This window comes from Trichoplax adhaerens, genomic scaffold (assembly GCF_000150275.1).
Source record: "Trichoplax adhaerens TRIADscaffold_2 genomic scaffold, whole genome shotgun sequence".
Taxonomy (NCBI): Eukaryota; Metazoa; Placozoa; class Uniplacotomia; order Trichoplacea; family Trichoplacidae; genus Trichoplax; species Trichoplax adhaerens.
The window spans coordinates 6467993-6487580 of NW_002060944.1; the positions used below are offsets into that span (position 1 = coordinate 6467993).

Here is a 19588-nt window from a genome sequence, read left to right on the forward strand (position 1 = left end):
TATACTAAAAGCTAGTTCCTGCTAGTTTTTGACTTAAAACTACTGATAGTATTTTATGCTTTATGTAGCGGGCATGCTATCAATAACGTTATATCGACTAGTAAGTTGTGTTTGTTTTACAGTACTGTCTCACTGACAATTAGAATCGGCTTAGGGTGGCAGTGGTATCGTTTTCGTAGTAATTTTGAAACTTCATAATACGATATAAATGTGTTCAAACATCAACTGTTATATTATTGAAAACAATAAGTTACAATACGTAGCGTCTGATCAGTTGAAACCGCAGTACGGAAGTGCGTCAAAGACTTAATTACCAAGCTAACGAATTTGAATTAAATTTTAATATTTGTGTATCTCGAAATATTTATCGAAACCGATCCAGACTACCGGTACAACTTCCGCTATTCACCCTATGATAAACTGTTAAGAACTGATCGGTGTAATACCGTCAATCCAAATTAAATATAATCTACAAAACGAATTTATTACCCTATTGCAAATAAAATTTCGATTTAAAATCTCTTTTCAGTTATTTTATACTTTCGGCAAAGCATCATACCTAAAATTACTCTTTTTCAATCTAATTAGTAATACACTTATATTTGAAACTATAATGCCCCTTCAGTAGACTACTGCAGTATTAATCGCCTACCTCATCAATTAATAATATTGTACTATGAATCAATTTTATTTGTTCCTGCTATTTGTCAATCGTTAAAAAGTAAAGTAAAATATTTTATAAAATATTTATGACCTTTTAGTAAATGCTGTAGATCAATTTACGCCGTGCATATAATAAAACTTTAATTTCCATTGAATAGCAATTATTAATTACAAGATTTCATCTTAATCAACAGTTACAGACCAACCAACATGACGAAAACAAATAGCAAAGTACAATTTTATTTCAGGCTCAGGCAAGTACCACTCGATTGTAATCTGTCTCTCGCCGATTGTAAACGAAACTCTTAGTCTCTTTGGCATAATTTCTTGTGCACATATGCTAATAACATTGCCACGTCGTAAAGGTGGCAATTTATTCTTTAACGCGTTCCCATCTTTGTAAATTAAGCCAGAGCTGCTGATGTAGATAGCACCTGGCTGTCTAAGGTTCCGTTGCACGAAGTCCACTCGATTATTAGCAAGTCCAATAGCATCACTTGATTCTGACTTACCGGTCCCACTAACAATTAGCGTGATTGTTTCACCTAAAATATAACAAGTGCCACTAGAGCGTAAAATTGTGGCAACTTCGCTAGAAATTCGCGTTGCTGTTCGGCCTTCACTGCTAATTTCATATTCCATCTTTGCATCGGGATCGCTACGAAAATTTTCCAACGCCCATTCTTTCACAAATTGTATCAGAAAAACGATGCTCAAAAGTTAATAATTCTTGCAGGATAAACCAGCTGTATACTCTACTATTTAAGATTTAATACACTATTGTAAACAGATAATTTAACCCTTAAAAAGCGTCAAGTCTAGCGTCAACAGATCATGCACATAGAAGGATATCATATCCAACCAGGAACTAAACTGAACTAAACTACGTATTATAAGTTCTTAATCATCTCTTATAAAAATAGTGCCGTTCCTAAAACTAACAATACGTGTAAATATTTTTACAGTAATAAAATAACTGATATAGAATATCGAATATTTAGACCAAACTTACTGTGTGACGGAATGGCTGTACGACCTGTTTTAGGCTCGCTCCACATTCCCCAATCAGAAAAAGGGGAAGGTCGTGAACGCACGCGAAAACTGTACGTCGTTGTCGAAAGTAAATCCCTAACGACGAAATAGTTCGGCCTTCCCGAATATACTGTTTCGTATTTAACTTTACCCGGTGTTTCTTCATAGATATCACCTTCATAGATTTGTAACTGATATTCTTTGTCAGATTGCGAATTGGTATCTATGGTATCATCGTTGTGCTATATTAAGTATAGAAGCATAAAAATATATAAAACTGCCATAAAATTGTTTAGATTAGCCAATTGAAAAAGTTTAAAAGGCATACTATATCTTATCTAAAATATCATATAGCAATCTACTAAAAATTCATCTAGTTATTAAAGCCTTAGTTCTATAGAAAATACTCTCACCTCAGACCATTCAATATAAAAAGCTCCAGGCCTTTCTACCATTTTAACAATGACTGGAATTTCTGATACAAAACAGTGGGACTGAATTGCATCTAAAATTGAATTTAGATATCTATCATTCAAATTGACCAATATTGAACGCAGTTGACCACTTTGCTCATTCAAGCTATTACCACTAAGAGCAAAGAGTAAGACCCAGTTAATTTGGTTAAATCTCGCAAGATTTCACACTGCATTTACGTAATAATAGTAACTGATAACGCAGGATTTAATTTTAAAAGATTCAAGTCTACATATTATATTACGGTTGCAAACCTCTGTTCTAAAAATTTTAAATTTTTCTGTTTGAGGGTGGCTTTATTGTTAAGAACTTCAGCATCTTTACTTTTAAGTAATAGCTTACCTAGAAGTTTGTTAATAGTATATCCATGTTACTATAACAAGCAACGGTCTCAACCTATTTTCTAAAATTATTTTCTGTTAAGTAGTGATATACAAACTGTACATATGCATACAGCAACAAAGCATAAATAATATTTAAAGAATTTATCATGTATCTCGCTAAAGCTTCGACGTAATATATTCTTACATCATATATCTATTATTTTTTATTAACTATTAGACTAGTTACATTATTAATGTACTTATTTGAGAATAAGACAAATTTTTCGTGCAATCGAAATGCCAAGATTACGATCAACTATCCTATAGATGCACCAGCCAATATGTATATATATATACGCATGGTAGCGGTATAAGCTTAATGCTGTAATTAAACATATCATATATTGCACGTACCTTCTTCCATAAGTACGATTCCAGAAGCTAATTGTGTTGCTAAGTTCTCCTGTTGATTTAAGAATGGTTTGATATGTCGATGTTCCTGGGCTTCAACTTGAGCTAAAAGTGCATCTAAACGTTTTTCTAAGGCATCAACGATTGCTTTGCGCGCTGCGAATAAAAAAGGTTACAGTTGAAACCTCTCGTATACTTTAGGCATACTCTATTAATCATCCAGCAATTAAAATTAAAATCAAACGTGTTACAGTAGATACACTTGCATAACCTTTCGTGAAATGGGCTGTTAATTGTCGTCGCGTGTCTGAAGCATTAGCAGTCATTTTAGCCACATAGTAAGCGTGTTTCCCCATTTTATCATCTATTTGATTACATACTCTCTTTACTTTGGCTAACGTATCAAATAGCTCCACTTTACATTGCTTGACTGCCGTATTCATACCTTTATCTGCAACACCAGTCTGCCATATTTTAATAGTAACAATAATTATGTTACTAAAATATCAAATAGGCAAGGAAAACACAATAGTATTCACATCACAGAACATATTCCTTAATGCGCATAATTGGCTCACCTAAATTTTTAAATAACCTAAGAGCGTAAGATATGATATTTATCTATATAGAAACTGTTATTTATGAGTAGAAACAACTGTATAAAGATATATCTAACCTTTCTGAACTTGCTGTGGAAATGATCATTTTTTATTAATTCTAAAAGAGAATTATGAACTTTAACATCTTTAACATTCTGTATTGCCAGTATAGATGCTTTACACATTAGAGGACAAGTTATAACTGATGATTCTTTAATGCGGACATGTTTCTCAATGCACTCGTTGCAGAATACATGGCAACAAAGCATTAAGCGTGGCAATTTGTCATCGCTAGTTGTCAGTTTTTCCTTACATAGGGCGCATGTAGTTAGCTTAGCTTCTACAGGTGATAGCACAGACTTGGTTTACCATGGTTATTCGAAGCCCATAAGATTTTAAACATCGAAAAATATAAAAATTAGTAACTACCCTTGTCTACAAAAGTCCTATTGCGTCTGACAGCAAAAAGAAGATAGATTTAATTTTCCAAAATGTAATTGTCGATATCGCATATTGAATCGTAATGATTATTATTGATATTTTACGCTTGTTTTAGCAATAGATTTGGAGTACGGTAAATGTTATAGTCTCGATTGTGCTTTGAAAAATTTTTCAACTCCTTACGACTTTTAATCTCTTATTGTAATTGATACTGTTCACTAGTCATGCTAATATAACGAGCTAGTGGGCGTAATTACATACCTACAGTAAAGTATATGAAAGTTTATGGAGGATCAAATAAACTGATAATCTTGGTTAATAAATGATCGCTTGCATTTGGAATCTTATTTCTATGCAGGTGAATAATAGATTAATAGGTGCAACATTTTTGATCAACAGAAAGAAGTATCTTGATCTCCCTTACTAATTATTGTTAGCAAGGGTAAAAATATCGATACGATATTGTATAATTAGTCTATCCAATGAATATCTACAATCGATTACGCGTGCAAGTTCGAATTATTAATAACTTTATGGTAACTCACTATTAAATAGAAATGGACACTACTGTACGATACAACACTAAGTTGCATTAAAAATTTGATCGAACGATCTAATTAAATTAACTATCTGCATCAATCGCAGGTTACAATTAGTTATTAACTACTAGCATTCCAATTATAACAAAGTTTTTCATTTAACGCAATTATTTTGCTCTCTTCACTTTACATTGAACATGCTGTTTTAACATAAAAATAACAGATAGCATATGCAAGACGAACGCAATTAGCTGCAACGATATTATACGAATGCGAAATGTAAATTGAAGATTTAGCAAGAATAAGTATCTGTTTATGATAGTTTGGCCACGGATCTTAAGCCACTATACAGTATACAGTAAAATTGGAAAGCAAAATAGATACATTAAAAGACGAAAATCAATGCTAACCAATCTCTTATACCTTACCTCATCGATAGGATCCATTTGATATCTCTACGAAAGTCTGCAATAGACTATGTAAAATACTGTCGTGAAAGCAGTGGAATTATTCCAGCGTTAACTATTGCATTAAGCTAACAATAAAAAATCATAGCGATAGGTAACACGCTATTGTAATGCTTAATTCTATATGTAATATTACGTTCCTATGCTAGGGGAGAAATCTTAATATGTATCGAACGATTTATATTTACTCGTAAACTTAATGTTATATTAAAGGAAGAATAAATAAACATTATCAATTTTATACAATATTGCAACATTATCCAATAAGGAACGGCTTACGCAGTATATTTTAGGCACAGCCTCTGCTTTATTTACACTGATACCTAAACATACAGTAGGTTAAAGTCATTACCGACTGCGTAAGTCCCGGATGAGGACATGTAAATAAATCACCTTAAAAATTGCACGTAGATTATGAATTAAGTTCAAGCGTAATTTCTAACTTTAATGATCACGTTTCATATAATTCATATTTATATACAGTATAGTAATGTAGCACGTCTCATACACGCATGTTTTGTCCATGACGGAAGGATATAAACGACTGGTTTTCTACGTATACTATATATACATTTGGATATTGTCTTGATATTTCTGGGTTATTTTTTAATTGCTCCTAACCTGCAACCATTGAGGTATCCCAGAGTAATCAATATAATCTTGAAAATTACGTTTATCGTCATCATTATCGACATACGGGCTCGGGATGTATCGTATAAAATTTTCGCAGGTTATCACAAATGACATTATTAGGTATTGATTTCTTAATCTTTATTATAATACTGTAATACTACAGTATACTAGCCCCAAGACCGTTCTAGGAACGGTTAGCCCCTTTGATTAAAATAGATTAATTTTATTTTGTTACTGATCAATGCTAGATTCAAAGTATGAAAACTATACTGTGCTAGTTTGACAGAGTAGACAGTGTACATCAAACACACGTACACGCACAAATTTATTTTAACACAGTAACGGATTAAGCTTGGATACCCTTGAATACATCCATAAACTTGTGGCACTTGTGCAATTTATAGGTTTTTTATTTTTTATCCGATAATTACTTTTATTACAGTAGCTTCTAGACTTTTTTGAGCTTTCATGATGATTATGCAGACATCAATACGTATTTTTTCGCTCAATGGGCATTGTACTGGTATAGTAAATCACACTACTTTTATATTGTTACTTTTAAGAGTATTACTACTGGTATATGAAGATATATGTCTTGTAGTATTACTTGAAAGCTATGAAAACTTGCTATGGTGTTAAGGGAAAATGCAAGATTCTTCTTTCAAGTTTTCGCTGAATGTGATTTTGGATGAGAAAATATTAAGGCTGATATAGGAATGAAAATATTGAGTGAATAGGTTTGAGGGAAGAGTATACGATGCTAAGAATTTTATTTAGTGCTACCAAACAAGATTGAGGATAGGGGCTGCAAAATGTGGTATTTCTGTTAATCCTGTTGCATGTACTCGACTATTACGATGGAGTCCATGACTAGAGCAGAGAGTCAGTGACGATCATTTTTCTCTGACATGCTTTGCTTCTGCATTGGTATTGTACCGTATTTTCTACACAGGTAGTCACGATAGATAGGTTTTATTTTATTTGCAGTCACTATCAAAATTGCAATACCTATGTTATGTGGTGTATTTGTTACAGGAATTAATATGAAAGTCCCCGATCAGAATACATAATAGTCGAATTCAAGCGACGCAGAAGCAAGATCTCCTTAAAACGTCCGACCAGGGACTATTTGTACTAAAGCCTCCTGTTTCACTCCAAATAATCTCCGTCTCAATTCATACACAAATAGAATTAATTAATCCATTCATGATGTATATCAATATAGGCTGAGCAGCATTAGGTGAATTAGTGTCATTTTTGGATGTGGTCAAGGAGGATTTAGTCAGGGACTTTTTGCGAATTTTGAAAATTTTCAACATTGGCGATACTCTTCTGTACCGTATGACAGATTTGGAAACACAGACCCATGACTGACGGACCTCGGACGATACGGTACAGTCCAGTTTTTTAAATGTACCGTAAGCGCGGTAACTCACTTCCAAGGCGGCGAGATATCTTTGAAGTTGTGGAAACTGCTTAAACACGTACACTCGAACAGTAGTTTAGTAAGAAGATATTTAGAGCTGGCCGGCAATCGTGTGTCGCTTCAGTACAGTGCTCAAACACGACCTGCACAACGTGTCGTTGCAACGCCTGACGTTTCACTGACGAACAAAATTCAATTGAGGTAAACGAGCTGCTTCAAAATATTATTAACATAGACCTTCAAGTATTTTCTCCTCTTTCTATTACGCTTGGAAGCCATTGAATCCTGCAATTACTTTGATGTAAAAGGTCGTTGTTGATTGATTAAGTGGAAAAGTTTAAAGATAAAGATAGCGAACAGTAGTTTGGTTAGAAGATATTTAGAGCTGGCCGGCGGCAATCTTGTGTCGCTTCAGTACAGTGCTCAAACACGACCTGCACAACGTGTCGTTGCAACGCCTGACGTTTCAGTGACGAACAAAATTCAATTGAGGTAAACGAGCTGCTTTCAAAATATTAACATAGACCTTCAAGTATTTTCTCCTCTTTCTATTACGCTTGGAAGCCATTGAATCCTGCATTACTTTGATGTAAAAGGTCGTTGTTGATTGATTAAGTGGAAAAGTTTAAAGATAAAGATAGCGAACAGTAGTTTGGTTAGAAGATATTTAGAGCTGGCCGGCGGCAATCTTGTGTCGCTTCAGTATAGTGCTCAAACACGACCTGCACAACGTGTCGTTGCAACGCCTGACGTTTCAGTGACGAACAAAATTCAATTGAGGTAAACGAGCTGCTTCAAAATATTAACATAGACCTTCAAGTATTTTCTCCTCTTTCTATTACGCTTGGAAGCCATTGAATCCTGAATTACTTTGATGTAAAAGGTCGTTGTTGATTGATTAAGTGGAAAAGTTTGAAGATGAAGATAGCCAAGTTCGACAAGGCCGACTATTGCATGGCTTAATACAGTAAAGTTAGTTCAAGAGAGCTGAAAGATGCCCTTTCATTGGCGTCATGCTTGTGTCAATCGAGTTGTAATTTAAAAGTGGAAAAATCACTGGGTCTAAGATCTGAAAATCGAGGCGATTGTCAATTTTCTCTGCCATTTTTATCTGACAGTGAATATCGATTTCAATATGAACAAGGGAAAAGGATTTCAAGAAAAGGTAGACAACAGTACAGTAGATCTGATAAATTAATCGTTCTACATCCCACAATGTTGTGGTAATTCTGGCTCAAGCAGATGTTGTAATCTTGTAGCCTCTCTTTATCCATTAGTTGCATACTATTTGCTGATATCAGCGCTATCATTGCAAAATTGTTTATTGACTCCATTACTGTTTCGCTGTGACAGCCTAATTATTCATAAATGACCGAATTTCTGTAGTAGTTTGACTTCTATTACCCGGATCAAGTTATAAATATCATTCAGAATTGCGCAATTCTCATTGTAAAGAACTAAATGGTGCCTGCAAAGGTTATACAGTACAAGACATATTCAATCTTTATTCTATGCAACCAAGTAGACACACATTTACTCTTCTTGATAACCCTAACTTGACTGACTTGACACAGTATGAATAGAAATTTCTATAGCCGCTCAATCGATCCAATGACTGTCATAAATTTTCATTGCTGTAGCATAATATTAATCATATTATTATGATACTACGAACTGCAATCTTCAAATTTTTACCCACAATCAGCACAATCTATTTTATACTAATATACAGTAGCTAAAAATGTTGACCTTGTCTACTCTTTATTATATTGGATCGTCTACGGGTCAACCAGATTAGCAATAGAGAAGTACAGTGACGCACGTACAGTAGACAGCATAATATCGCTGCGATCATTATGCATCGATAAATATTTTATTCTTTGTTAATACGATTTGAATACTGACGATTACGTTATGTTATTGACTAATATAAATGATTAATTGATGATCGGTCATGCCTGGCAAATTTTTCAAGCACTCATAAGCAACAGAAGTTCTCAAATATATGCACATATACTATAAAACATGATAAATTGACAAGACAATCCGGTAATAAAAACGCATAACCCAATACTGGTTGAGCGAACAAATCTATTTCTTAGTCGATTGGACTTTGCTAACTTGTGCTCTACTGTAGAACGCTATGACTACTGCCGGAACATAATTACAGTATTTATATCATTACAAGTCCTGTTACGTTGATGATATCCCCTTCACGGTAGCGCTACATCATGATTACTATCGTAGATTAAAGTCTAATCAATTCCATTATCCTTATTTTCTTTATTAAGATAGCTTGTCGTTCACTTAGCATTCAGGTATAGCGTAGTGCGTCATCAGCGAATACTTACTGACGCAATATAAAATAAAATAAAATATAAATAATTCTGCCTACTGCATACGTTCATGGATTAAAACACTGAAGTATTCCCATTTTCACTGATGCACAATTAGCTTAAGTTAAACCATTTCGATATTATTCAATAGATAAAAAAATAAGACTACAACACAACGTCTAAAAATATGTTGTAACTCTATCGAAACCGGTAATTTAGTAATAGATAAAAAAATGAGACTACAACACAACGTCTAAAAATATGTTGTAACTCTATCGAAACGGGTAATTTAGTTATTGATCAATAAGTTGCATAATATGTAATATTAATGGAAAAATAGAAGAAATATCATATGCTAAGATGAGATAATAGCCAGTTTTACTATCTACCAGACAGTATGATTGATTCATTATAATATACAGTACTATAGAATAGAATAAAAGTACGTTTGTTTGAAAGGCAATACAGTAATATGTACCTCATTTAATGAGAGATTGATATCAACTATTATTTCTGATGCATATGGTACATAGCTCGCTAGAAGAATAGCTAAACATGAAAAGCAATTACAGAAGCTGACCAGTTATTATCAGGTATAATTAATTACGTCAATCCGTCTCTAACTTACGTATATTTTAATTAGTAATTTAATTATCGTTTAACTTTACAAGGTAACCTATATATTTGTATACGTAGTTAAGTACACGTGTATCTAGTCTATATAATTGCTATGAATTACGTAATAGATAAGTAAAATAAAGATTATTGTGCTTACTTCAATTAATAAAATTTTATTTTCTTAGGAAAGCACAATTTTCAAACATGCAATATTTTAACAATGTAATTTTTGATAATTTCTATTTTACGTATTTTCGCAATAGGATTACATAAATAAGCATAAGCAATCTATCAAGCAATCTCCTAATTCAACTGATTGCTGTATTAGCGAGAATAATGATAAAACCGGAAATATATCCAAACATAATCCAGTAACATGTCCCGACGATATGATAGCCAGTCAGGATACCGCTTTGTTCTTACCTACACTACAAATGTTTGATAACGATGATGACGATAATCAAGCATTAACCCAAATTGAAGATCATGACGGTCATATTGAAAATGATAGTCAATTAACAGGTCATGATATCGATTTGGTTAGTAATCTACAAGGAAATGGTATGGAAACTGTTGAAGATGATAGTTTATTGATGTTGGAGGCAAAAGCAACCCCATCATATAAATGCGATAACAATGCTAGCATAAATAGCGACAACTCTCATGCCTTAAGTACTGGAAATAAAAGACAACAATCTGTAGATACCAAAATAAAATCACTTAATTGGACTATCAATAGCTGCGCAGACGTTGATGACATAGAGAAAAGTAGTACAACGTTGTATGAATTTCAATTACAAGCATGTTTACAGGTAAATGGGCGAACAATATTATTACCAACTAAATAATGAATTAGAATTTATTAATATTAATGCTAAATCTTAATTTCTAACGACCTTAAGGTTAAAGAACCAGTCAAATCGATCGCTTTTTCAAGTAACAATGGCAATTGTAATGACTCTATTAAGATAGCTACTTGTTCCGACCGAATAATCACTATATGGACATTATCAAAGGACGATTTTTCTGAATGGAATTTCGTAAAATGTCTCACATGCGATAAAAACGTATATCAAACTATTGGATTTAATATAAAACAATAAAAATGATGGACAAATTAACGTTATATTTTGATTATCCTTAAATATTTAGATGGAAAAATTTAGCGATGTTAACTTTCTCTCAACGGACACCGGAATCTGTATTTCAGTTACTGGTAAATTTCGGGCATCTCATAATAGGTAAGTAAACATAGTACAGCCTGTCAAGACTATTACGCATATTGTACAATTATCACGCGTTGATAGCAAATTTTTTTTGTAATCTTGTAACGGTGATATAACTATTTGAATATGAATATTTAGAATTTATAGAATAACAGACAAAGAAGACTTTAGTTTAGAACTTCGTAGCGGTTGTTCAAAGTAAGAGAAAAAATCCCAATAGGAATGTAGTCGAAGCGATTATACTGCACTGGTTCATCTTATTTCTTAATATACATTGAAATAATTCCAGGTTCCCGTGTAAATGTGAATATCGATCTGTAAATTGTCCACCTGGTCACAAAAACGTTATTACTGCAATATTGAATGGAAACGATAAAAATTATTACTTTAGAAAATACTGTCTTGATGACAAATGCCAGTAAGTTTGATGTTATAGCACCTTCATATTATTACTAATATAAAATTTATTCCTTTTAACGGTAAATTGATAGATAATTAATTTATATTGTCTATATTCTACACAGGAATTTAATATCTTGTAATGATTTCGAAAAACCCAATATATTAGAAAAGTTATCGTCTATTGTTGTAGCGCATGGATCTGAACTGATGTTATTAGGATTATTTGAAAAGACGATTGTCCTATGGTAATAAACTACTTTGTAGAAAATATCGGATTTTTCTTATAAGGAGTACTTTATAATAATTTTTGCAAAAATAGGAATTGGAGTAACTATCAAATCACAAAGAGAATAGCGCTAGACGGGTCGTTTATTGAAAAAGAGGCTGCAAAATGTTTTCGAGTTGTAATCGAAAAGGTTAATTAGTAGCTTAAAAACAGATTCATGCATGCTTTGTTTGCATAAGTAAAATGTGAACAACAGTTTAGGAAATATTGTACGAGATTTCTTACATTTTCATTTATATTAATACTATTATAGGACTGGCTGTTCGCAGTGATTGGTTCCAGTTTCGATAAGGTAATATAGCATAAATAATAACTGCTAAAGTCTCGGATATTGTTTATTTCTTGCCTTAGATATTTATTTATTATTGATAGCGATCGATTTTTTTTATTTTCGTTCGTCTCATTTTTACATATGTACCTGGTACCTGCAAATAATTCTTCTTTGAAAGAATAAAGACAGCGATGCATTGATGCATAATTATTGTCTACTTGCTCTCAATCATAAAAGTAATCGTATAGTGAAGCTACAAAGCTATGGATTCCAAGAGTGCGAAAGTACCCAAAGGTTGTTAAAAAAGTTCCAGCATTTTCATCAATAAATCATTTTTATCTTATCTATCGTAACTATATTATTTTCTGTTTTTATATCCTTGTTCTTAGAACTGATGTAGCGTTATGTTGCGTATCACAAACACACATCGCAACAGTCACTAGAAATAACACGATTTACTTATGGAACCTCTATACATCTGCTTGCTTAGCAGAAATACCGTATCAGGGTACTGTATATTATTATGATTTACAGGGATAATAGCTTAATAAGTTTCAAAAAAATTTTAGTAACACATAACATAACTCATTCTCTAGGTCAATATATTACTAGTATTCAATTACATCCCGAGCTTCACCTTTTTGCATTAGCAACGAATTCTAATTGTCTTCATATCTATTCAAAAGTTAAGAAGGATGCCCAACTAAATAAGTAATTATTGCAACTTTAATACATCTTAATAACTTAAAGAAAAAGAGAACTTAAAATATGCATATGAATAACTATAAAAATAAAATCTGTATTTTCGTGCTTAGTTAACATTAACTGCCATATCCTTCCGTTTAATTGAAGAGCAAGGAATTAATATTGGCCCTTGATCGAATGAAATAATGATGACTTTACATATGGATGCTAGACTTTCAATTAGATCATAGTCGTATTATTAGAAAATAGATTTCAATAATCCATTATGAGCGGCGCAGGTGCGAGAGAAGAATACGCGATTGTAAACACGTATCATAATCATATTTATTCTATTAAATTGAGATACTATTGATACTGTACAATAAATTTATTAAGAATTGTTAAAAAATTTTATATTGCTATCATTTTTCGAATAAATAAAAGTAAAACAATTGGGAGCCGAAATTATTTTTGAAAAGGAGTAAATAGGAAGTTTTATCTATTTGCATTTTTAGTTGTTATTCGTATAATGTTCTACCTGAGTAATGCAGGTAGGACTTACTGATGATAAATATTTTGTATAATTTATATTTTACCTCTTAAATTATCATGTGAATTACACATGATTAGCCATGATGTTTATTATATTATTTGTGATTAAGAATAATAACTGCTAAGATTTTCATAAGTGGAATTTTTATTTTCATTGGAATAAAAATAAATGTCAAAATATTCAATTCAAGTTTTTATTAATAATGTACAATCATTTTCTTTTTGTTAAGTGTATTGATAACTGTTGACTACATGATGTCCATTCATACTATCAAATGGCTTATAACTCTAAACTGGTGTGCATACTTCAAAGTCTCTTTAAAATGAAAAGCAGATCGGCTAAAAAATTTTCAATTTTGAAAGCACTTCTAGATTTTTATGAACGATTTTGTAGGCGAACAAACACAGTACTGCAGAAGTTGTCCACTTACACAACAGCGATACTCAACTCTAGTTCTATGATTGCATACTATTATACACCAGCATAAACAGTCTTGATATCATTGGCATTAATTCGAAAGATTAATATACAGGGATTAAAGTTATTCAATCAAGTATAACCAATTTATATAGAGAGGTAATTATATTAAAATGAATGAATTGATATTTAACTGTGATGTGTAATCGTAGAGTATCTCGTAAATGAAAGATGAATGGCATGAATTATATTGATATTTGTTAACTGGCCTAAGTATCTTGATTCTTCACCTTCTGATTTCGTTAAGGTATGACTTATTTGCTACCTATTTATTAAATCAACGAAAATTATATTTATAACGGTCTTGTTGATGCTTCCATGGGCATTAATTATAGATTGTTAGTCTATTTCATCCATATTAATTGATATTGCAATAACTTACAATGATGTAACCAATATTTTTCCTGTACTAATATCATTTCAGCGGTACTTGATAATAAAAAGAAGAGCTTAATGATGAAGAACAATAAAAGGCAGTATGGCGAACATTAAAAAGTTGATTATACTTAGTTTATACTATAATTAATTGCTTAAATGGTGTATTACATTAATGAAAATAATATAATGGTCGATATATTCAAATCGCATATTTAATCCTATTGATTAAATAGAGCTATATGGATTGTTGAACTCATTCTTATATCTGCAACTGTAAAATTGTCTTGTATTAACCTTTACGTTACCGTTACCTCATATTACGCAAACAATCCTCACTGTCTTGACACTTCTACAATGGTGATAATAACACTCTGATGAATAATAAATATATTATTTATCATACTAAACAATAAAATTAAATATGAATACTACTTCTATAATAAGAAGAAAAATTCTAATAGTTACAGCTATATTACGATTTAAAAAAGAGAAAGGAAAAATGATGAACTTTTGTAAAGGACTGTATCGATTTCCTTGTCCATAGCTCGATAATTTAGCTTGTATTACTGTGATCTTTGTCCTACGGTTCCTTGATCCATGGTTTACAAGAAGGAAACCGAGCCGACATTTGCCGTTTATTTATACATCCGTACGTATATTATAGGTATGATACATATCTCTATGTATATTATATAAAGATAGATTTATATAACATACATAAATAATTTTATGATAGTATGTAACGCTAGGCAAGCAACAAAATAAAATAGGAACTTTTAGTCAATTCTAATTCACGTAGAATTTGTTAGCTGTAATTTGCCGATATGAATAAATAACAAACCCATAACAAGGGAATGAATAATAATGAGGAAAGGAATAGTATTGGCGCATGTCTATGTTTAAACCAGATTAATCTTGCCTTTGTACTACTTCACCCATAGAAATATTGCCTAATTCAATTAATCAATACATTTCTGTGTTTCATTTCGATGGTTATGCTAGCAAACAAAAGGCGAAAAATAAGGTAAAAATGAAAATTTAGATACTGAAAGTTGTTCATCAAAAAGCAATGTATTAGGCGTATGCTACTGTAATTAACGTAGATAGCATGTTAACTTAATTCGGCAAGCTTACGAAAGGATGAATAGGTATTGATCCATCTACAATCTAGCAAGTTACGGTATTGGAAGCGAATATAACTGCGGTTGTTTGTCACCTGATGTAGTCGCGGCTATTATAACTTAATATGGAGTACGTAGGCTGACTCCGCTAGATAATTACGAGTCAGAAGCCCACATACAGCCATGTATTATATTATTTCTGTCATTCTGACATCAAAGAGGACTCATATCAACACTAATTATGAAGGTTATTACAAATATTCGATGCTGCTGAGTCTAAGTTAATAAAATAACCCACCTATTCTACCCACGCTACAAATAGATTACCAAATCCGTATAAAGTAACTGCAATTCTGCATTTTGACATTATTATCAATATAACAAATCCAGGATAAGATTTCGCATTTTGGGGTCTAGGTTAGACTACATAGACATTCGATAAAATTTTTTAAATTTATCCTTATTTTTCGTTTTATCTTGTACAAACAATATATAACTTCTTTTTGCAATGTATAATTAAGACATATACCTATAAAGCGAAGTAGCTATATATAGATATCAATATATTGAGAGAGAGATTTACAACCATGTATAAAGATAGCAAGATATTACTTTCGATACAGCATAGTTAAATCTCGTATAATGTTCTTGCTTAGTATTCTTCTTCAATAGTAGTCATTTACATTCTTTATACTCTCGTCTATTAGATAAGTAAATTCTTTTGAGTTGCACCAAAGTCACATTTTATTAAATATTTAATACCCGATCTAGCTTCACATGAGAACGATTTAAAATTTTGATATGCTTGATTCTTAATATTGTAGGTGAAAAATTAGATGACATTTATATCATCAATTAGGAAGACATCGTGATCATTTGGTTTGAATCATTGCCTATCCTACTATTACTATCATCATTTTAATACAAGATTTACAAAGGGGTGCATTATATTCAATATAATTATTTTACTTCAAAATTTTTAACTATTGGCATTACTGGTGACTGCTATTCGAAGGCAAAAAAAGAAGAAAACCATACAAGTATATTACGTATATATACTCGTGTGTAAGCATAGTATATATATACGTGTAGGTCATATATGCATATTTAAGAAAGAATTCTAGCCATGAGAAATAGCATTTTCGCCTTGTTAACATTACTTATTTGGCAAAGTTCCTATTGGATGATGATATTAAAGCAACAGGGTATAATAGCACTACCAAGTAAGTCCAATTCGACTAATAATCCATAGCATCATCGATACAGTTTTAACTTTTCTTTCGTTAAATTGAATCAGTTAACTAGATACACCGTAAAATAGGTTAAATTTTTATTTATCGAGCGACTGTAAAATACGATTTTTAACTTTTATTAGATGGGCATCACTTCACCCCTGGTCGTTTTAATAAATTTATAATAGTATTGAGTTAAATTCCATCATCCTATGTTTGAATAGTCAACTTGTAATCGTTTCTATAATGATATTGACATGGTATCAAATCCTTCTGAATATCATGATATACTATCTTGAGATCAACCGTAGATGTTGTCGTCTCAATATCATAACGGATAGTGCATTTGAAACTAAAAAAATTTTCTGCTATCCCACTCCTACTAGAATGATTCATTATTGTGTCAATTCATTGATTTTTTTTCTTTCCCCTCTTCTTCCATAATAATTAATTAAAATTCAATGGGCCAATAGTTTGGTTGCTAGCAATAAATGATAAGCTAGCATTAATTAGACCAATTTTAACTTGTATGAATTTCTATAGCTGATCGATTTCTTCATATTATCTCGTTTGCGGTAAGTTAGATTGTCTAAATATGATGATGATAGCAAACAGTAATCGATAGAGAATCATTATGCAAGGTCAATAATTGTTATACAAAAAAGATTGAATTCGGTTCAATTGTCTAAGTTGGAAAAGTAGAATACTGTCATGCAAAGGATATAAGCAGGAAGCTAAGAATAAATAGTGAAAGATATTGCCGTCATTATCCACTAGTACGTAAGGAGTAGAGCATATAAATTTTTTTGATTTGTATCACATGGGGCGTCTTGAAGGTGTAGCAAACTGATTGACACGATGGTCATAGAATCAAGTAGGAAGCAACAATAAATAACATCTCTTCCTCATGATTTTGATCATTTTTTGTCCGAATACGAAGATATGGTCCATTCACGGGCCCAATAGTAATGAATGAGCGTAATCTACCTTGCCTAAAATTGTAATTGTTGTCGTTTTGGTAAGATGACACAAAATTGTCATTATTATACAATATTAGTCATTTTACAAGTCGTAGGTTACAAGAAGAATCGGCAGATGGCTCCTATTTAACAATTTTTTGAATATAATGAAAACCAATCTATTGGACAATTTCAGATGAAGAAAGTAGAATTCAATCTACTGCTATTGTTGACCATAATTATTAGTTGATCAGTTGCTTTTTAGATGTCTTCTTACCTATGGACATACAATACAAAATCTCCTAATTGTCAGTCTACCTGTATCCACTCATGCCCACGCTTAATTTACGGACATATTGCTATAGCAATCCCCCATGTCTGTAACTAATTATCGATTATTCTAGACACGCACTAATAGAATAAAAAATAATATGAATCCACCAACCCACTTGCATTTATACGCGATACAACTGTGATATATCAGGTAATCTGATCGGTAATTTTTTTTCAAAATAATATTTATACCTTTCCATTTTATAAAAAAAATTTTTATCAATTCCTTTTTCTGCTCTTGTGAAGTTGTGCTGTAATTACTTCACGCTTCAAAATCCTTCGTTTTAAGTAACACTAAGCAAATAAAATTATAAAAAAAAATAAATTACAAAAAAATTGCTAGCTGAAATCATTGAACATGTTACTTTCTATTCTCCAACAGGATTAGGCTTATGTATGCATAATGATATTAAATTAATAATTTTTATTCTTTTCCTAATACATTGTAGTATCGGATAAATGGAATAAAACTATAGCCAAAGCAATATCTCCATCATCATTGTTGCCATTATCAATAAATGATAGAAATAATCCGTCAGTTTCAGACAATCATCCACCGATAACTCATCGAACGACAATAAATTCAACTATACCACAGGAGCTATTATTAAATAGTACAATTTTGCCACCATCCGTAGACCAGACAAATTCAAACAATACCGATCATAATCAGGATCATAGCATGGTTAATAGCAATAATATCGATCATCATCGCCATCCGCAAGGTAATAATAGCCATCGTCACCAAAATAACAATGATGACAACAATAACGACAACAACTATTACATCAATACTAATCAAGTTATGGTTGTGACAACACAGTGGCAACAGCAATCTACCTCGCCATCATCTCCAGGTTTAGCAACAACTAGGACAAATACAAATCGAGGGAGGTATTTTTCTCCTCGTGAAATAAAATGTTGTAACATAGCAATGGTGAGTGGTGACCGTCATTATCCATGTAATGTTTATAGACAGACACAAGAACGAAATGATCAAATAGAACGACATAAGAAAAGCTTGAACACTAATAATGTGAACCTTAGAAAAAAGCTAGTGAAAATATTTAAAGCTGCAATTGCAGAATTGCAAGAGGTTCAACGCTGTACTGATACTTCAAAGAAAATCCGTCATTATGAAAGATGTTGTACATCAATGAATTATTTTCGATTGGTTCGTAAGTCTAGAAAACGAGGTTAAATAATATTGCTCAAAAAGCAATATTAAACTTTAAACCTTGAAATTGTTTCATTAATCTATCACCTGTTTATCATATTATCGCGTATAGTATTGAGTGAATTTCCCACAAATCAAATGATTGATCCGATTGACTGCTTAAAAACATTGACAGAAGCCAGCTGCGAGGATAACATAATATCATAATTAGGCAGCTATAGATAACCTTATACACCCACTATATTATTTATCGTAAAGTTTAATTAAAATTTTGTCTAGCCTTCGCCATTACAGGTTGGATAATAATTTTTAAAATGAAACTTTTCTTAATAGAATTTTATGTAACCCATGGATTTATTAAGTGTGCATATATCTTTAACTAAAGTAAAGTCGTACAGTTACCTGCTATTAATATCAATCGATCATATCAGATTATAGCGTTATAACAGGAAATTAAAACAAGGTTTATGAACTATACACATGGTATGCACATTAATTGTAATGTATATTCATGTGTAATATATTTT

General features: G+C 31.8%; 3 protein-coding genes across 3 annotated transcripts; 2 read left to right on the plus strand and 1 right to left on the minus strand.

Moving 5' to 3' along the window:
* Nucleotides 1–846: 846 nt before the first annotated feature.
* Nucleotides 847–4928, minus strand: TRIADDRAFT_53645 (uncharacterized protein; the record flags this gene model as incomplete). The annotated part of the gene is made up of 8 exons (XM_002110033.1): nt 847–1346; nt 1676–1937; nt 2109–2283; nt 2424–2511; nt 2907–3059; nt 3175–3367; nt 3580–3657; nt 4911–4928. The coding sequence occupies 8 exons, from the start codon at nt 4926–4928 to the stop codon at nt 847–849; spliced, it is 1467 nt and encodes a 488-aa protein (XP_002110069.1).
* A 3215-nt stretch (nt 4929–8143) lies between these two features.
* TRIADDRAFT_53646 (uncharacterized protein) lies at nt 8144–13025 on the plus strand (the record flags this gene model as incomplete). The annotated part of the gene is made up of 12 exons (XM_002109489.1): nt 8144–8173; nt 9300–9326; nt 9878–9937; nt 10226–10774; nt 10865–11029; nt 11115–11203; nt 11327–11386; nt 11478–11606; nt 11713–11835; nt 11910–12006; nt 12130–12168; nt 12963–13025. The coding sequence occupies 12 exons, from the start codon at nt 8144–8146 to the stop codon at nt 13023–13025; spliced, it is 1431 nt and encodes a 476-aa protein (XP_002109525.1).
* Nucleotides 13026–16486: 3461 nt separating this feature from the next.
* Nucleotides 16487–19085, plus strand: TRIADDRAFT_53647 (uncharacterized protein; the record flags this gene model as incomplete). Its single annotated transcript, XM_002109490.1, has 2 exons — nt 16487–16583; nt 18334–19085. The coding sequence occupies 2 exons, from the start codon at nt 16487–16489 to the stop codon at nt 19083–19085; spliced, it is 849 nt and encodes a 282-aa protein (XP_002109526.1).
* Between the last annotated feature and the right edge of the window lie 503 nt (nt 19086–19588).